The sequence below is a fragment of the Monodelphis domestica genome, chromosome 8 (genome assembly GCF_027887165.1).
Source record: "Monodelphis domestica isolate mMonDom1 chromosome 8, mMonDom1.pri, whole genome shotgun sequence".
NCBI lineage: Eukaryota > Metazoa > Chordata > Mammalia > Didelphimorphia > Didelphidae > Monodelphis > Monodelphis domestica.
Genome location: NC_077234.1, coordinates 60966269 through 60986079, shown reverse-complemented (window position 1 = coordinate 60986079; position 19811 = coordinate 60966269). Strand labels below are relative to the sequence as shown.

Sequence of the window (19811 nt, the reverse complement as noted above, 5' to 3'; positions counted from 1 at the left end):
CCCATTACCTTCCTCTGAGCCTCAGACTGTTGATCAGCTGGCTTCCTTTGCCAGTCATACATGTCCTTGAGGATATTTTATGTCACTTCTGTGGACAAGTAACTGTTAATTAAGGGCCTCAGTCTGCTTATGCCTACCATGAAGTTTGTCATTTGGACAACCCAGAAATTTTGTTTCCCTTGAGATTGTTTTGTTTCCTTGTTTTATAGCCATTTGAAGTTGCCCGAGTCCCTGAGAGGTTGAGTCACTTGCTCCTCTTGTTCAGTTAGTATGCATCAGAGGCAAAACTTTTTCCTAGCTCCAAATCTAAACCCTTTATCCATTATGCCATGCTGCTCATCACTGAGAGAATATCAGTGTTCTTATGAGACAGGGCAGTATAGTGATGGTTTTGGAGAATGAAAGACCTTGATTCAAATTTTATACAAAACATAGGCTAGCTGTATGATTCCTGCCAAGTTATTTGAGTCCTCAGAACCTGAGTTTCTTTATCTGTAAAATGAGTATAATAGAGGTGCCTATATTAGGGGGTTGCAAAGAATTGAAGTCAGTCATTCAGTCAAATGTTTAAGCACCTACTATGTGCCAGGTATTGTGCCAACCTGGGAATATAAAGAAAGATAAATAACAAGTCTGAATCTTAAGGAACCCAGACTCTTATGGGAGAGACAGGTATTATTTTAATTTGATTCACCAGTTAATAAAGTTTTAAAAATGAACTTTAGAGTGAGCAAGCAGTGTGGCATTATGGAATGCAAGACACAATTAACAAATATTATAGGATCAAAGATTTAAAGCTGGAAGAAAGCCTCAAGATCACTTAATTTAACCCCTTTATTTTATAAATGAACAACTTGAAGGCCAATGATATAATCCAACCTACTCTCTTAATGTTCACTTCTAGTACTGACTCCTTCTTTCTAAGCTAGAGCTACTGTCCTAACCCAACTACGTCCATAATCTTAAGTAACATGTAGTCTTCATCTACCTGAATAGTGACTATAAAATTTCCCAAAGTGAAGTGTCCTAAAGAGAAAATCCTCATGATTTTACTATCTCATTGCTCTTAATATTGAGAATAATATATAACCATAAAATAAAATTAATCTTTTACAGTGTTTCACTTGCCCACAAATAATAAAGTCTCTTCCATTACACTCATTTTTTTTCACCTGCCTGATTTTCTTAAATTACAAACTTGTCAATACATTAGGAACAATCTTAGAATTCATCTTTTATTTCATTTTGGAGGTGTTATGTTTTCTCCTTTTTTTAAAAAACTCTTATCTTGTATCTTAGAAATGATAGTAGATATTGATTCTAAGACAGATCAGTAAGGGCTAGACAATTGGGCTTAAATGGCTTGCCCAGGGTCACACAGCTAGGAAGTGTCTGACGCCAGATGAGGCATTGCATTTTTGAGGTAAAGAGCCCTTTAAGTAGTAAATGGGAAGTTATGCATTCAAGGAGGTATCATTTTATCTCTAGTACATTGCTTTGCACACACATTTGATATAATAAATTATCATTATAGTATTATATATAATGATTGTTGATGAATCTAAGACTTGGAGCAACTGGAAGACTTCATTTTCTGCAGTGAACCCCAAATCTTTGGATTGAAGTGGTTGGTTGTCAGCAATAATGAGGTTGTATAAAATTTGGCTACTTTGTTTTTCTAGGGGAAAGAAGTAACAAATACAGCACATCCGAGTTGAAACAAGTTCAAGGATTTGATATGAAGCACAGAAGCAGATAGTGGACAGCAAGCCATAGCTGGAATACTTTGGTGAGTAAAAAATCTACCCTCCCCCTTCAATCATTGTTTCTTAATACTATAAGCAGTGGTGTCAAACTTTAGAAGTGGATCCCTGCAAACCACAGTTTGACTTGGTCAACTGTGTGGTACTGAATTTTTACTTATTATGTTGAATATTTCCCAATTGCATTGTCATCTGGTTCTGTGGCTCTTGGGGAGTGTCACCTCTGTCATGGACTATCGAGATCCAGTGCCTTGAAGTGTTGAACATTTTGGGGAAGGAAAATAGAAGACAATGAGATAAAGTCAAAACTCCCTCACTCTTGCTAAGGCTCTTTCCCAGCATCTTGGAAACGGAGATGGAGAACCATTTTAAAAGTAAGAACTTTTTTTAGTGTTTGCTCCATCTTTTGGTTCTGAGACTTATTTTTAAAAGGTGGTCTTGCAGGTTTCATTGTCATTGGCCTTCATATATAAAATCTTCATAATGTCTCATTTGGCTGTTTTGGGAAGACTTAGCTACTTCTTAGAATGTGTGATTCCTGAACACAATGTAAAGAACTTTTTAAAAATGTCCTTAGAATTCTCTTCATCCAGTTGGCTTCTTCACTTATTTAATCTTAAATAAATTTTGCCTTTTATCCCATGAATTTTCCTTAGTATCACTAATATTTCCCAACTAGAATATAATGAGATTTTTTTAGATGCTGAAAAATTTCAATGAGAAACTTGTATAGCATTTTAATTAAAAATAAAAAACCATATAGAATAACAATACTTCAATGAAAATCTAATGTGGATAAAGGCACTTTTTGGACAAGGAATTATCATTTGAACAATACATATCTGTTAATTGCTTCCTTAATATATAGAATGTGGTAGAGTGGATAGAAGGCTGACCTTGGAAGCGATTTTTAAGCCCTGCCTCTGACACACGGTTTCACATATAACTGTATGGCCCATAGGTTGCCTCTTAACCTCCCAAGCAATTATCTCAGACTCTGAGTTACAGATGAACAGTCAATCTGCATTAGGAGAGGGAGTTTGCAGATAAGGAATTCTGGACTAGCTCACTCAAAATGCCTGGTGCTGGGTGCTGGGGACTCGAAGATAAAAGGAAACAGACCCTGTCTGTGAGGAGAGTCTGAGGGAGGAAGGGGCATGAAGACCATTGGGAGCTCAATCAGGGAAGGATTGACAACAAAGGGGCCTCCTTAACAGAGCCTTGAAGGAAGAAAAAAGCAAGGCCAGGTGAGGAGGAAGTGTGGGAGTGGGGCCCCCCAAAGGGAAGAGGCTGAAGCCAGTACAGATATACAGGGGCCAGAGATGGGGCTTCAAGTTCAGGAAACAACTAGCAGTCCATTTTGGCTAGAATGTGTGACAAGGGGAGTGCCGTGCAGAGAGACTGTAGAAGTATGTGGGAGGACCTGGATCAGCAGGTGAGGAGTTTGCCTGGAAGAGTCATTGCATTTTTGAGAAGGCTGGGCAGGGCTCAGACCTGAACTTTAGGAAGATTATTGTGGCAACTAAGACAGATTGGAGAGGGGAGAGAAAGATTGAAAGCAGGGAGACTGAGTAGGAGACTTTTCCAGGAAGTGAGGTAAAAGGTGATTAAGGTCTAAATTAAGTTGTCAGTTATGTGAGTGGAAGAGAAGGAGACAGATGGTAGGAGAAGACAGTCAGAGATGAACAGATGAGGGTGAGAGAACAATCAAAAGTAAAACCAAGGATACAGACCCTGTCAACTATAAGGGGCAGATGTATGTTCAACAGATACTGGGGTATTTGGGAGAAGATAAGTTCTGTTTTATATATGTTGGTTTTAAAATGCTATCAGGAATTTCAGGTAGAAATATCCCCTCAGATATTTTGAATTGATAGACTGGAGTTCAGAACAACTAGACTTGGGAGCAAATGAAGTCCTTGAGAGAATACAGAAAGAGAAAGGAAAAAAACCTGGAACAGAGGGGGTTGGGAAAGGGGAGGGAGTAGTATGGAAAGAGATCTATACTAATGGACCAGGAAGGAGACTGAGAAAGAATAATCAAAACAGACTGAAAGACCAGGAGAAAGAAGTTTCAAGAAAATGTCCAGGTATTGGGGGGTTTAATAATGTAGAAAAACTGCAGAGGAAAAAAGGAATGCCAAGATTGAAGAGAAAGACACTAGACCTGACAATTAAGACTTGAGCATTAGTAACCTTGGAAAGAGTAATTTCAGTAGGTGCTAGAGTCAGATTGCTAGAGGATGGACTGAGTGAATGAGTGGAGGCAGCAAGTGTAGACACTGTAAGAGTTGGGCAGTGAAACAGACAAAAAATATGGGATGTTTGTTTAAAGCGATGGGATCTGGTAGGTTTTTTAAGGTTGAGGGAGACCTGAGTAGATTTGTAGGCAATGGGAAGGAAGCTAGTAGATAGAATGGTAGGATTACAAGTGGAAGAAGATTGTGGGGCAAGCTTCTGAAGAAGATGGTAGAAAGTGGATGATGTACCCACATCTAGGGGCTTTGTCTTCACAAGAAGGAAAGTTCCCTCTTGCTCAGAGACTAGAACAAAAGAAACAGAGCTGCCTGAAGGGGTTGGGGAGTTTTGAGATACAGAGAAGGGAACTCCAAGGAGCCTCTAAAGTAGGAGATAAGGCTATCTGGTAGAGAGTGAGGCTGATGGGAATCCAGAGGGTTGGAGGAAACATCTAAATTCATGGTTCATCCTATAAAGTATAATTTTTTTCTCTTTTTCCTCTTTGCAAAACAGTAAACTTGCTTAAAATTGTCTTTATGATCTCTGAGATGTGCAAGTAAAAGTTTGGAAATAAACTCCCCAGGTCAAGCTTCAGGGTATGTTTGAGTCCAAATAGGACTTTAAGCTATGTTTATTTTAACTCATAGTTTGCTTGTGGAAATGAATTGCTAAAATACTGATTTCTTCTTTCTGTTTTACAGCTGGGAAAGCAGTGTCCGTGCTCTTATGTACAGCTCCAAAAAACCAAAAAAACAGATCTGTAGGGGAATTGTGTAAAGTAACTGAACTGAGCTACAGTGTAGCAGTGTTTGAATAGTCCTTGTAAAAGTGCCCATACAGTTGCCAAAATGAGTAAAAGAACAAGCAGTGACTCCCCTCTAGGAAGGTTAGTGGAGTTCTGTTAAGTTAAGCCCATGTGGTAAGGGTGAAGATACACTGGCTTTAAGGCTGCTGACTGCATATGGCTGCTGCTGCTCTGTTTGCACCCTAATATATTCGCATTGTTTATTTGTCCCCACAAATCTCCCCATTCCAATTGCATTTCCCTATAAGCATGGAAACCCTTGATTTAGGACAAATTCAAACCATTTTGTTCTGCTTTTATTCTAAAAGGCACGTCATGTACTTTTTATTACCCAAAATATATAATCTAAAATATAAAACTCACAACCCCTCAAAGCATGAACATGGATGATTTTATTGATCACATTCTCTCCATGAAGGTATATAATATTATGTATTTTAATCAGCATTGAGCAGGCCTAGTTTGAACTTGCATTTCATGATTTTTAGGGGTCAAGTGTTTATAACCTTTGTTTTTTAGTTAACTGTGAATACCTCTATTTTTCTTCTTTTATAATTGTAAGCATCATTCTACTATGACTTAAAAAAAAGTGGGAATACTTTGAAGAAGGGTGCTGTGCATGCCTGAGAGCAGTTTTCCAATTTAATCTTTGAAAAAGTTTAGCACAAGGGGCAGCTAAGTGGCTCATTGGATTGAGAGCCAGTCCTCGAGATAGGAGGTCTTGGGTTCACATGTGGCCTCAGACACTTCTTAGCTGTGTGACCCTGGGCAAGTCACTTAACCCCCATTGCCTAGCCCTTATTGCCCTTTTGCCTTGAACCAATGTACAGTATTAATTCCAAGACAGAAGGTAAGGGTTTTGTTTGTTTGTTTTTTAAACTTAGCAGTTTCTTTTCATACCTCTAGAGAAACTGATTATGGGGTAGAGGGAAAGAGTGGTGGAGACTTCATATTTTGTTGTACATTTATCAAGCAGCATGTCTTTTGTTAATGCAGTGAAAGCACTGGGGAAGATACATTTATTTCTGTAATGTTAATATCTTTCTTTTTTCCACAATTAGGACCAATACTGGAGATTTTCACTAATAACAAGTCAAATGACTTTTTATTAGGAAAACATTTTTGTGACTTTTATATTGTACTTGTTCACATTTTTAAAATATCCTTTTAGGAATTCTCTCTTTTGTGCCCTTTTTATCTACTAACTGCACTCAGAAGAGGGGGGCATGGCTTATCACTAACTTAATTCCTGGCTTTAAAAAAAAACTGTTCTTTTTCTAGGATGAGTGGGCCAACATTTCCTCCTCCCACAGCTGACATGGCAGAAATAAATCGCATTCAATATGAGATGGAATACACTGAAGGTATCAGCCAGCGGATGAGGGTTCCAGAAAAATTAAAAGTTGCTCCGCCACCTTCCGAGTTGGAGCCATCGTTCCAAGAAGGAGTCCCACATGCTAGTGTCACGATGCAAGTTCCAGAGAGGATTGTCATAGCAGGTATGTTTGTACTTCCCTGTGAAATGGACTGAGGAACACACAGGGAACATTTTATAAGGTTTTTAAATTTTGAGAAAATACTTTTTAGGGAAAGATCTTAGATGTTCTGCTTTAAAAATTTGTGCATCTAATGGCTTGATCATTCAATAGTATTTTACAGGAAGTATGATTCTGCCTCAAGTTCAGAGTGAATTAAAGATGGTAGGCACCCAAAGATTCCCAGGCCTTGCTGTCCTCTCTGTGGCTGTACTGTCTTGTATGTGTTGACTCCTTTCTACCAAGGAGTTCTTTAAAAGCAGAGATTGTCTTGATTTTTTTTTAATTCCATGTTCTTTGCACACTGCTTGGGCACACAGTAAATATTTAATATTAATACTTTTTTTACCAATTATTTATACGTACTGACTTGAACTCTTAAAAGGCAACTAAGTATTCTCTGTTTACTTATCTTGAGCACCAGCTCCTTTTTAAATATTTTTGTGTTCTCTTTTCTGATCCATAGATAATTCTCTTTGGTAGAGAACACAGAAGCAGAAACCATGTGAAGCAGCTCTACCTTCTTTCTGTTTTCAGGGCCCTCTGTCCCATCCAGCTTTGTCACTACTTTCATCCTCTTCTACTTAAAGCTTTTTTAAAAATCCATTTTTGCATCTGCTTATCCTGAAATTTAACAACACCTTTGGCACTTATTATGGGACTGCTTTGCTTACATTTGAATCTCTTTCCTATTATATATCTCTTAAAAATGGAATTTGGTTATGTGTACCCTTTTAGGCAACTCTTTTCTAAGAACACCATTTTCTAGAGTTCTTCATTATTCCATAGAGGACTGGCCAAGATTTTAGCCCATGACATACTAAAATCCATCCTCCCAAAATTTAGGCTAGGAACAGACTGTTTCTGGCTTTCCTCTACTTTTTTGTAAAAGTTCTGAGATGGAGTAGTCACTTTCTTTCAAGGTTCCCGTCATCTTCACACCAGCAACTTATATTTTCTTGTGAGCAAGAATTCCATATAGAAGAGAATTTTCCCCTTGGAGGTTAAGAAATTTAATCTATTGGCTAACAGAGAGCTTCTCTCAAACAGAGCGTTAACCAATGCCCAGATAACTGAACTGTCCTATCACTACCATAGTAGGCCTTTGTGCTGGGGTTTGTGGTCTGTTCTCCAGTTCCTAAGTTATTTCCTATATATAGATGATCTCTAATGTATTCAAATTAGAATATTTCTTGCCTTTTTGTTCCATCAACCTTCACATAAATACTTCCTGGTATATTTCTTTTTTTTCTTAATTTCCTCACATGATTTTATATTCTTATATTATTTAACCTTCACTCCCTTTCTCCCCATCCTCTTTCTTTTGAATAACAAGTACTTTCTTTCCATAATTCAATCATAGGTCTTGTCACACTGAATTGTAGGGATACCTTTGAGACCACATTTGGCTTCTGATGTTATTTCTCTTTGATCTTGCTGGTTGCCAATATTATATCCATTTTTATACAGATTTGTGAGATCATGAATTTTACTGATTCCTTTCATGGGTTTTTGTCTACTGTGAACTTCAGGGCACCTCTACTATTTGTCATATTATATTATAGCCTCCCTCTGTGAAATCTAGTTTGGTGAACATACATGTACAATTTTCTCCCCCTTAAATTTCAAGTTTAAACTTTTTAGTTTGAATTTTAAGATTTAAAAAAATGTTTTTAGAGGCAGCTAGATGGCTCAGTGCATTGAGAGTCAGGCCCCTGATGGAAGGTCTTAGGTTCAAATCTGGCCTCAGATACTTCCAAACTGTGTGACCCTGGGCAAGTCACTTAGCCTCTATTGCCTAGCCCTTAGCACCTTTGCCTCAGAACCAATACAGAGTATTGTTTTTTTAGTTTTTAAGTGTTTTAGTCCTTTTTTTAAAGTTTCATAGTGCTTTTTAAAAATATGTCCCTTGCCTAAACAGCAAGCCATTCCTCATAAAAACAGTGTTAAAAGTAGGTGTAAGAACCATTTCTCAAAGCCAACAAAACATAATTTTAAAAATATATGAAAATTAAATAATAACAAATGAAAAATTAAATAAAATGACATCACATCAACTGTGTCTGACAGTGCAATATTTCCTTCCTGTTGTTCCCCGTCTCCACAAATAGGGAAGTAAAGTTCAATTTCTCAACTATTTTCTGCGGTTGAGTTGTTTTAATTACATAGCATTCATTTGGTTTCAATTTACATTATTGTAATCACTGTATAAATTGTTTTCCTGATTTGATTTCATTCTACATCAAATCATGTAATTCTTTCCTTGCTTTTATAATTTTTTATATTATAGTATAGTAATATTTTAATAGTCACAGATGCTATATACATTCATGTATTTCAGTTTAGTTAGCCATTCTCTAATTGAGGGCCATTCATATAGTTTTCATTTCTCAGCCACAAGAAATACTATACATGTTTTGATAATTTTTTTAAGTAAATTTTTATTGATGTCTTCTGTTTCTTACATTATCAGTTACCTCAAGTGATCCTTCCTTTCCTGGCCCAAATTTTGTAATCTCTTTTAGTTCTTTCTAGGTTCTTCCTGGCATTTAATTTGTTGCTACTTGAATTCCTTGAAGTGGGTAGCAGTCAGCCCATTTTCTGTGTTAATCCTTTCTCTCTCACATCTTAGATTCTGCCTCAAGAACATTTCTCTGTGGTTATCAAAATGACACGGCAGTGACAAGAACACAGCTCCCAGACCATCTTGATCCTTACTCCCTGGGTGACCCTGAAAGAAGTTTAATCCTCACTTCCCTACCTTTATCCTTCTCTCTAGCTTTCATTTCCTCATGTCTAAAATGAGGTGGCTGGCCTTGATGGCCTTAGCATCCCCTCCCCCACACTTGGTGTTTCCTTCATTCCTCATTGGGTAATTTCTTATTTCCTAGTCGATGTGTCTCCCTGAGTTAGAGATTAAGTAGTTACTTTTCAGCGTGTGGCTCTCTCCTTTGGGAAGGAAGACCCTTCCACCTGCTTCTGAGCTCCAAGCTTCTGTCTTCTTTTTTATGTGATATTCTTCCAGCCCTCAACACCAGTCAGGATTCCCCTGTTCTTCTTCAGATTCTGTTCATTTTTAGACTGAAATTCTGCTTCCATTTTTAAAAAAAGAGAGGCTTAATTTTCCCTAGTAATTTGTAGAATAACAAAGCACTTCTCCTGCTCCTTTCCTTCTTCTTGGAGGAAGATCATCCCATGAGTTCCATGCAGAGCTTTAGAAAGCTCACTTAGAGTGATCCTCAGAGCTCAGCTCTCTTGCTAATAGTTTCCCTAGAGAATTTCTGTAAAAAATTGTCCCTGTGTTGCTTCCTTCTTGCTTCGTATCTTACTGCTTTGAGAGTTCCCACACATGGAGCAGGAAGATGCTGGTCTTGACTTCCTCACCTACAGAATGAGGGGGTTGGCCAAGTGCCACGGGAGAGTCCTTTCTGCTCTCCATGGGTGATTCCACAAGTTTCTTCTCACCTACTCCACCACCTTAGGGACTTGGTCATCCCCTCAAATCTCTCCTCCTCATGCAGCTCCTACTTTGTGCTCCTCTTCCCTGGAAGGGCCTGCTTAGACCTTCCTAGATCAAAATCTGACCATCTTTTCTCCCAGGCCCTTCTTTGCTACTCTGTGCCACCAGTGCCCAAGAGAGTGAGTGCTAGGTGCAGGGGTAGCACTGTTTCTTTGGAGTCAGGGGCTCAGGCTCTCTCGCTTGATTGATTCCCTCTGTTACTTTGGGCAAGTTCCTTAACCTCTCTGACCTCAGTTGGCTAATCTGTAAAATGAGGTGGTCTGGAATGAATCATTTCTGAGGTCCCTTCCAGCTCTAGACTGAATATCCAAGACTGTTGCCTACCCTTCAACCTGGAAGTAAAATAATAGCTAGCATCTGTATAATGCTTTATGGTTGGCAAAAGACAGGTATCTCATTTGAATTTCAACAACCCTGGGAGGTAGTTGCCATTCTCTCCATTTTACAGAGCATCAAACTAAGGCTTTTGTCTTAGTCATTTGGTTGGTCAGCATCTTAAGTCTGTTTCTGCTGCACTACTTAGATGCCTCTGTGGAGGTAATACCCTATATGGTTTCACTGCATTCTAACACTAATAACAAATGCAATGCTCTCAGGTCAGGGGTAGCCAGGTGGTTGAGTAGATTGAGAGCCAGGCTTAGCAATGGGAAGTCCTGGGTTCAAATATGATCTCAGACACTTCCTAGATGTTTGACTCTGGACAAGTCGCTTAACCCCTCATTGCTAGCCTTTACCTCTCTTCTGCCTTGGAGCCAATACATAGTGTTGATTCTAAGAAGGTAAAGATTTTAATAATAATTTTTTAAAGTTATTATTTTTTATATTATATATTATTATATATTGTACAATATATAATAATAATTTATTATTAATAATAATAATAATAAATGTTCTCCTTTATATATAAACAGAATAACAGTGATTCAGCCTGAGTGAGCCAGATGTTGCATTTCTCTTTACTTTAGTGGTGGGTCTCTATTAATCTGCTATATTCAGTTCACCCTTAAAACCAGTGGCACACGTTGTTGTGAGACCATTCACCAGATATAGTCTTTGGATACAAAGAAAAAGATCAATTAAGTCCAAAAGATTCACACCAAAGAGCTTGGCATTAGTAATAAATACTGTTCCACTAAGTATTGGGTTCACTTCCTTCATTTGAAATCATGTAATAGGACAGCTACAGTGGACCTGATGGGGACATGCTTTCAAAAAGCCCTAGTTAATTGCATTTACTAATTTAATAAGAAACTATCTTTACTCATCTTTTCTAGGTGTTCCAGGTAAACATAAGAATTGATCATCTTTTTAAAACAGATATATCTTTGGGCATATAGGCTAACATGATGGTTCTTAATTAGAATTTCTATTTACTTGTTTCTTAAAATTTTCACCTATTAGACTATAGCTAAACTTTCTATATTACATTAAATTTGGTTAGTTTTTTTAACTAATGAAATAAATTTGCTTGTGATTCTATTTGAGATTGCCGGTTTGAATGTTCAGTTGATTGTAATTTAAAAATCTAATTATAAATGCTATAGAATTTAACTTAAAGTATTGAGAAATACCTAGGCCATGATAACATTTGGACTATTATGTAAGAGGCAAAGCAATAAACTGTAAGGGCTACATTAATTATATTAGAAAGACTGGTTTTTGTGTTTATGATAAAGAGACTAGTAAACATTTATCAACACCTACTGTAAGCACACAAATATGGTGTTTCTAAGCTCCTGCCCTGACTCCCCCAACACCCCCCCCCCCAAGCAAACAAATATGGAAGGAAAAATAAAAAGAGTCCTTTACCTCAAGAAGCTTCCAGGCTAATGTTGCTATTTTTCAGTCATTTCCAACTTTTCGTGATCCTATCTGGAGTGGTTTGCCATTTCCTTTTCCAGCTCATTTTATAGATGTGGAAACTGAAACAGAGATTAAATGACTTGCCCAGGGTCACATAGCTAGTGTATCTGAGGCCAGATTTCAACTCAGATCTTCCTGACTCAAGGCCCAACACTATCCATTGCACCCTTCCAGTCTAATAGGGGAAGGATACAAAAGGAAGTTGAGAAGCTGATGTGTATGGTGTGGAGGTGGGGGCTCAGGATAGGGAGTAGAGTCAGAGCTGGAGAAGAAATCCCCTAAGTTGGAGCCACCAGGTAAGAAATGAATAGATGACTGAAACGAACTCTCCAAAGATAGGGGGTTGGGTCCAAGATGGGGTCCAAGACCCCATCCCCAATCAGAGAGGCCAAGAGGAATGATGATGTAGAGTATCCAAGCTGATGAGATTTTCCAACTAGCATATTTGTAGTTGAAAAGTTATTTTAAAATATATCCTTCCAGGTAATAATGAAGACATTCCGTTTTCGAGACCAGCAGACCTTGACCTTATCCAGTCAACACCCTTCAAACCCTTGGCATTAAAAACACCTCCTCGGGTTCTGACACTAAGTGAGAGACCACTTGATTTTCTGGACTTAGAAAGGCCTGTCCCTCCAACCCCTCAAAATGAAGAAGTAAGTAGTTTTCCTCTTAAAATTCGCATTTCTTGTAACAAAACAAAAAGAGGATTGTGGAGATATGGGAACTCAGGTAAGAAACTAGTCAAGTCAGACTGTCATCCTCCTGCCCTTTAGTCATTGCACAGAACACTGTACTATACATAGATGCAGCCTGATAGGGCTTAATGCTGATGCTTCTTAAATCTAAACACTTTACCTTTCAGGAAAAGTCACATTCAGAGGAGGAATCCAGCTATCAGGTGGGTGGTAAGGAAGCACTGAATTAAAATAGGAAGGTTGGAGAATCAAGAATTATAAAAGAAAAGTGACAGGCGAGTCAGGGGAACGGGAAGCAAGGGAGGGAGGTGATGAGCATTTTTTTAATGAGAAAAAAATTAGTAACAAAACTTCCCTGTAATGGAGTTGAGGGTGGTAGTGAAAGCATGACTGATCAGGTTTCTGCTTTCAAAAGTAGCCATAACAGGTAGCAGGGAAATAGGGTGGAGCAAACCATCCACTTCATTCTCTTGATATCATCCTCCTCCAAGAAGATATTTTGCTAATTGTATATTATGAATATCCCTATGGAAAAAATAGATTAATATGCACAGAGCTAGGAGTTAGCCATCTCAGTTCAACTTTTGACTTTGCCAATGAATTGCTTGCTTTGCAACAGACTTTCCACCTTCAGTGAGCCTATGACTTTTATATGTTAAATATGTCTGATCATTGGAAGGAACAAGCAAGATCAGCATGCAGCTATCATGAAAGATGTAAACATGCATACTTTTAGCAGTGGTGCTGCTGGTTATTTCTAACTCTGCTTATATTTATTATACATTTGATTCAGTATTATTTTCATGTATATGTATTACTTTTTTTTTTCACCCTCAAACTTTTTAAGGCCCCAACAACATGCCTAGTGGCAAATAGCTTTCACCAATGATGACTTTAATGCCTTACATTCTTTGTTGGAAGGTAATGTTGCTGCTTATATGATTAGAAATCATGGAAGACTCACAGAATGCCTATAGAACTATTAATTTATGAAAAAGTATATTACCTTAAAATCAATCCTAGATGGTAAAGATAGCAAATTATATATTAAATTAGAAATATAGTCTTATTGTAGATTTGAATTTAAAACTTTTTCTACATTCCTGAAAACAACGGTAGATTTGGGATTTCATGATCTCATTTAGCCATATGCAGGTCACACATGTATTTTGCCTATCCAACACTCCCCACCTATCCTGCTTAAGCCCCTATCTCTCTCCCTTATACCACCAGCAAAGTGAGTTTCCTTTAGAGTTAAGAAATTTAATTTGAAAATCCCTTAGAGATAGCAATTCTTTTAAAGGACCCCTGTAACAGTTAGGAAGGCTATACCAATATGGACCATCAATATCAAGCTACTCAGGACCCTCCCACATAACTTGGCAAAGTATAAGAGTTGAATATTCTTGAATTTATCTGATTCATGAGTCCTTAAGACATGTGTGATAAGTTATTTATTAAAGTCTTCCATATAATGAAAAAAAGTGTTTCAGTGATTTTCTCATTGAGTTCAGGTTTGGGAACTTTGTCTCCAAAATGCTGTATTTTGCTGAATCAGAACTTTTTCCTGTCTTTGACAAAATTAAAATCTAATGTCCTAAAAACAAAATTATCACTTCAGAAAAATAATTATCCCACACAGACCAGATGCTAAGCCCTACCCAGAAAATAGGAGACAGTGTTTGACTCTAACCATCACAGAAGTTTTACAACAGAAGTAATACAACATATGATTGTCCTTCTTTGAATTAAAGTGCATCTGACATCCTAGCTTCTTTTTTTCTTTTGTATAAATATCTGTTAATGTGTCAAGTCAAAAAAGATAACCTCATTACAAGTCCTTTTAGATGACTTCATTGACAATTTGTTGGTGTAAACTTGATTGGAAGTTTAAAAAAGAACCAACTTTATTTTCCTTTATTTTTCCTCAGCAATTAAAATAGCCATCTTAATTACAACTCTTCTAACTGAGGACTTTATTAATTTCCTTGATAAACACTAGGAAACAAGGAGCCATTTCGAGTTCTGTTTCCTAAACTATACTGAATCTTAAACAACTTCAAATTTCTGACTTTATCCTCAAAATATTTTAATTTTTTATCCTCATTTATTCAACACCTCAGTGAACACTTGAAAAATTCCTGTTAATTAAACTTATGTGATTGGAACAATTTCAGATATTGGGGAAGATGATCTTTTGAAGTAAATGTGCAATGGCTCTTTCTGTAAAATGAGTAATCTCCCCCTAATTTTTGACTTTGTAAAGTTAGATTTTTATGTCTTCTTCCTGTTGCTTTGTGAACACCTTAAGTTAACTTTCTTTGATTATCATCTCTTCTAAATTTTCAGGAATTAGACTTAAGAGCTTTGATTTTGAGAAACAACAAAATTATGGTATCCTCACCAAAAATATGTTGTCCTCCCTCTATCCTCTGCCTTCCCCCTTCTCCTTTTGTTCTTTAGCAAGTCCGTTTAGCTGGACGACTGAAAAGGGAGAGGTCTATGAGTGAAAATGCTGTACGACAGAATGGACAGTTGGTCAGAAATGATTCCATGTGAGTAGCACCATACCCCACCCCACTCCTGGTCTCATCCTGCTGTGCTACTGCAGTGACAGCTGCCTCTCCATACTCCCTCCCCCCCTCCCCCACTTTCCCTTTCCTTACCATTTGTTTCTAATAGTGACCCTGAGTGTGAGCTTACTGTTTCCAGACTTAGAGAAGTCTTTACTTTGGGGAGCCAAATGTCAGTTGAGAGCATTTTTTCAACAGTATCATTCTTTTTGATATTTTATAAGCATTTTAGTATCTTTTCTTTTTGTGTGTGTTTTGCTCATTTGGGGATCATCTGCAAAGTATAATTTAAACTGATGAGCCATAACTAGTTTAACTAATTCATTCATTTAACTAGTTCTAAGAGATTTTTGTCCAGCACAACAACACTCAGAAAGGAATTTCCCTAGTTTGAAATATAATGTGTATTTGATCTCTTTAAGAGTTTTGATTCTAATTGAGCTATGATGAGCCATTCTACATTTAGAAGTAGATATTTTTACTGTCACAAGGTAATTCACACTCTCTTATCTATGGCATAATGTTTGGAGAGTTTTGTTTTTGCTTTTATTTTTTCCATTTTGCTTTCTAATTTGGTGAGATCACAACCTGATCTTTTTGCTGCTTTTAGTTGTCTTAAAGCAGAAATGCAGTCATAATAGGAATCCTTGAGAATTTTAGTGAAATAAGAAGTTTAAAATAATTAAATAAAAATTCTTTGTATTTCTAATGATACATGTTTTTGAAGGAAATAATTACCACTTCTTCCTTACTCATTTTTTAAAATAAAAAATATTATACGCACAAGGTATTTCATGTTAATACAGTGGCAAACATAACTCTCTCAAAGGCAGCTGGCCGACAGAGTGTGAGATAGAATCTAGAGTGCTCTAAGAATTCAGAGGAGGTTAAAAAAGGCTTTATGTATGAAGTGAATCTTATGCATCAATCAGTTTTTTAACATATTTTTATTTCACATGAGATAGAATTCTCATAAGCAAGTTACCTGAAGTTTCAAGTAAATTTTGAAGGCAAGTGTTCATTAGCTTTATTGAAATTGTATCCTTTTATTTAGGGCAAAGGAGAGAAACAACCACCAACACAAATGTTTACATAATAAAAACACAAATTCAGATATTTTGTTTAGGAATGGCTACATGGAAAAGAAGGAATGATTCATCTACCATCCATCAGCTATAGTTATAGGTTATATCAGATCCCAGGCAAGATACATAAAGGTTTTCCATATATATCAAAGGGTTTATAGAAGCCATGCCTCAAGGGTTCTAAATGCTTTATGAAAATATGAGAATGGCCAGGAAATTGGGCATTTTGGTTAACGTTAAAGATTTTTATACCCTACAAAAATAGCTGAATAAGGACCTGAGTTGTTATTTTTTAAAAATATATGTATAAAAATGCACAAAGAATTTTAGTAAGCTATAACATAAGCTATGTTCTATATTTTTATATTTATTGCTTAACACTTCACCTCAGACCAAAAAATTGATAACTGTTGCAAAACACACCTATTTCAACCTGTTAAATTTCATCATATTTAGCTAAGTAATTATTTGAAAAAAAAGGAAAGGAATAACTGCATATTGTTTGTATAGAACAGATTGCTTAAAGGATAGTGAGGTGATGAGTCTATTTTCTCCCAAATCTAAATCTTACTGTTACACAGTATATTTCTCACAGTAGACAACAACTCAATTGTGTCTGTTCATTGTTTAAGTTGTTTTTAATAGTATGTAATCTCTTAGAACAGTTAACTTGATATTAGTTTTATTCCCTTGTATTTTTCTCTTTTTTTAGTCTAAAAATTATGTATATATTAGCAAAAATTAGACTTCAGATCACATAACTGAGCATTTTTCTCTTAAGGAGTATAATTTTTCAGCTTTGTGTTTTTAATAATAAAGGATTTTTTAACTTCAACATTTTCTTATGTTGATGGTAGTATAACCTTACAATTTCTTTCCTGATACCTTTTCTACCATTTTGAAGATGATGATATTTTTTAGTCTCATGTTTAGAATACATCATTTGGAATTTTTTTCATTAGAGTTTATCACAACTTAAGAATATTACATAAAGGATATAGAGTAAACGTCAGCATGTAAAAATACTCAATGGAATTTTGTGTAATAAGTACTAAACATATTCAGTGTTAATATTATGACAAGGGAGGAACAATGACATAAAATTTATTTGCCTCTACCAAATTGTTAAACTCTTAATATCTTAGATAACTTCATTTTCCCTGACAAAATGAAAATGCACATAATTATGTGTTTATCTTTTGATTCCTTTTATATTACTTTTCCCCCTCTTTTGTATCATTAAGAATGGGAGTAGAATGAGCAGGAGGCTGAAAGAAACCTTATGTTCTTTCAAGGCTAAATCCTTATATCACTGTTAAGACACAATAGGGGGTACTTCCTATGGGCCAGCCATCAACACAAATATGGATTCTGAGCAGTAGTATTGATTTTTAACTTTTTTTGGTGTGTTATGAAGATGAATGTGTAAAAGAAGCGTAATTATTATTTAAGGTGGCACAGATCAGATTCTGCCCCAAGAAATAAAATTTCAAGGTTCCAGTCATCGCTTTCAGCCCCGGAATACACGTAAGATTTTATCTGATCTGCTTTTAGCAAATAGGAAGAGTTATAATTCTGTAGGTTTGTAATACTAATTTATTTCACAGAATGATTAGTATATAACCTTAATTCTTAGTTAATTATCTTAATTATTTATTGCTTGGCTCTGTAATACCTCTATTAAGGGTTTCTCAAACTGTCATCAAACCTTTTGAAAGATGTATGTGTGACATAGATAGCATGTGTGTGGATATCTGTGGGTATATGTATATTACATTTAATGGGTGTATATACATGTACCTGTGTAAAAGGAAGGAAACTGAGTTGACTTAAGTATTATTTCCTTTATATATTTCATGTTGGCACATGACTTCTGAACTAACATTAACCCAGAACAATGATTCTTAGTCTCATTGGAGTTACAGCATAGTATATTTTCAAAAAGAGCCTCCTTAAAATTCCATTGGCAGGTCTTTAATATTCTAGTGGACTGAAACTAAATTTTGTTTTAGATTTTTTTTTCCAGTTTCATGATATTCTTTTGAGAGTATTATACACACTTGTGTAGTTGGGAATCATTGACCTAGAGAATAATGCACAGCACCTGTCCCTGTTTGATACTGGAGGATTGAAGAGCTGTTGAGGTTTCTTCAGCATCAGGAGAAACAGATGACAGCTGGGGATGGGGGCTTTTTATAGAAAGGTTTTTTGTTTTATTTTATTTTTATAAATTGACCTGCTGGTTTCTCTTAATATAAATTCTGAGAATCAGTTGTTCTGCCTATTTGAGAATTAATAAGGAAATTTATCACTTATGTGAAATGACAGATATGTTTTCCCTTGATTGTTTTTGTTCACAAGTTTTCTGGAAAAGGCCAGCATCTTACCAGGGAGGTTTAATTTCACAGTTTGAGAAACACCATTTCCCATAGGAATCTATGGGAAAGAAGGAGGTTGATTTGATGCTCATTATTTAGTAATGAACATATACACATTAATTAATCTAGTTATGCTTAAATCATCTAACATTTTTAGCTGATAATTATGTAGTGGATTATTGTGCAAGGCTGGAGTAGAGAGAATGTCAATAACATGATTGACACCCTCCTAAACATTTTGTAGCTTTTCTAACTTATAAACAATAAATTTGGATGAACTTTTGCCATAGTGGAATGTTGCTAAGCAGTTATTTAAAATTAGTGGCATTCTTTCAGTTGTATAGTTTGGCTAGCATTATTTATAGTGGCATCTGAGTAATAATGCTACTTCTGTTTTGAGATTTTTTAAATCTTTTTTTTTCTTTTGAAATACCTCTCTCTCTCTTTTTTTTTAATGCACTACAATTGCAGAAAATGTCTTGAATGCCAACAGAAATTTTTCACCGTCCAAGAGTAATTTCACTGATAGCCCTTCTGATTCTGGCATCATATGAATTAATATTTAGTTTATTTACCCCTGAATTTGAATTTTTTTGAAATGGTATCAGTTTTGGAGTTTTTTCAGTGAATTGTAGGGAAGAATGAATTTTCTGAGGGCAGTGATTTTTGAGATAAAGATCTTATCCCAATTCTTCAATTGGCTTTCAAAAATAAGTGTATTTATGATCAGCACAGTCATGAGCTTTTAATGTGCATAGATAGAGCTGCTCAGCAGTGGTGGTTGATATAATATCATTCCCTGTGTTTTAGATTTGAATTTGTTGGCTTTTAGTTCTTTAGGTACTGTTACCTAGGATAGAAGACAAGACAACTTGAAATTTTCAATTTAAATGAAATTAAATTGTCTTACAAATCTTAGACAACATGGCCTTGTAAATGGCTGCCCTTGGAGAGATGAAGGCCTAAGTTCAAATCTACCTCCAACGTATGTGGGTATGTTGGCTCTGGGACCTTGGACCAAGGCACTTCACTTCTCAGTATTATAGGAAACTTTTTAAGGGTTGACATTACAGAGAAGATGCCAACCGAGTTTCATTGGTTGAGGGTGTTCTTCTATTTTTAATATGTTATATGCATTTAAATATATTCTATATAACTATATTATGATCCAAAAAACCTTAGGTCTTCAGAACTTAAATAAGCTTTATTGTCAGTTCTGATACAAGATTTATCTTGCTAAAAATGAGTTTCATTTAATTTATAGGGACCATTAAATTCTAAAAAACCAAAAACATAGAACATGCTGCCAGGCTCAAAGGTTCAACTGATTATAATTTTGTGACATACTCTTGA

The 19811-nt window shown here is 36.1% G+C and overlaps 1 protein-coding gene across 34 annotated transcripts in view; it reads left to right on the top strand.

The window, feature by feature from the left end:
- The window catches only part of MFF (mitochondrial fission factor), a 42354-nt gene that overhangs the window by 4411 nt on the left and 18132 nt on the right, over positions 1–19811 (top strand). For 6 of the 34 annotated variants that reach the window (XM_007502166.3, XM_007502165.3, XM_007502162.3 and 3 more), the window contains exons 2-9: positions 1683–1789; positions 4515–4597; positions 4703–4887; positions 6088–6305; positions 12208–12380; positions 12590–12625; positions 14886–14977; positions 17533–17607. In XM_007502166.3, coding sequence (XP_007502228.1) covers positions 4850–4887; positions 6088–6305; positions 12208–12380; positions 12590–12625; positions 14886–14977; positions 17533–17607 — 632 coding nt within the window. In that variant the 5' untranslated portion in view covers positions 1683–1789; positions 4515–4597; positions 4703–4849. The remainder of the gene's footprint in view (positions 1–1682; positions 1790–4514; positions 4598–4702; positions 4888–6087; positions 6306–12207; positions 12381–12589; positions 12626–14885; positions 14978–17532; positions 17608–19811) is intronic. The other 28 variants (XM_016425276.2, XM_016425275.2, XM_056808435.1 and 25 more) reach the window with 8 other exon arrangements.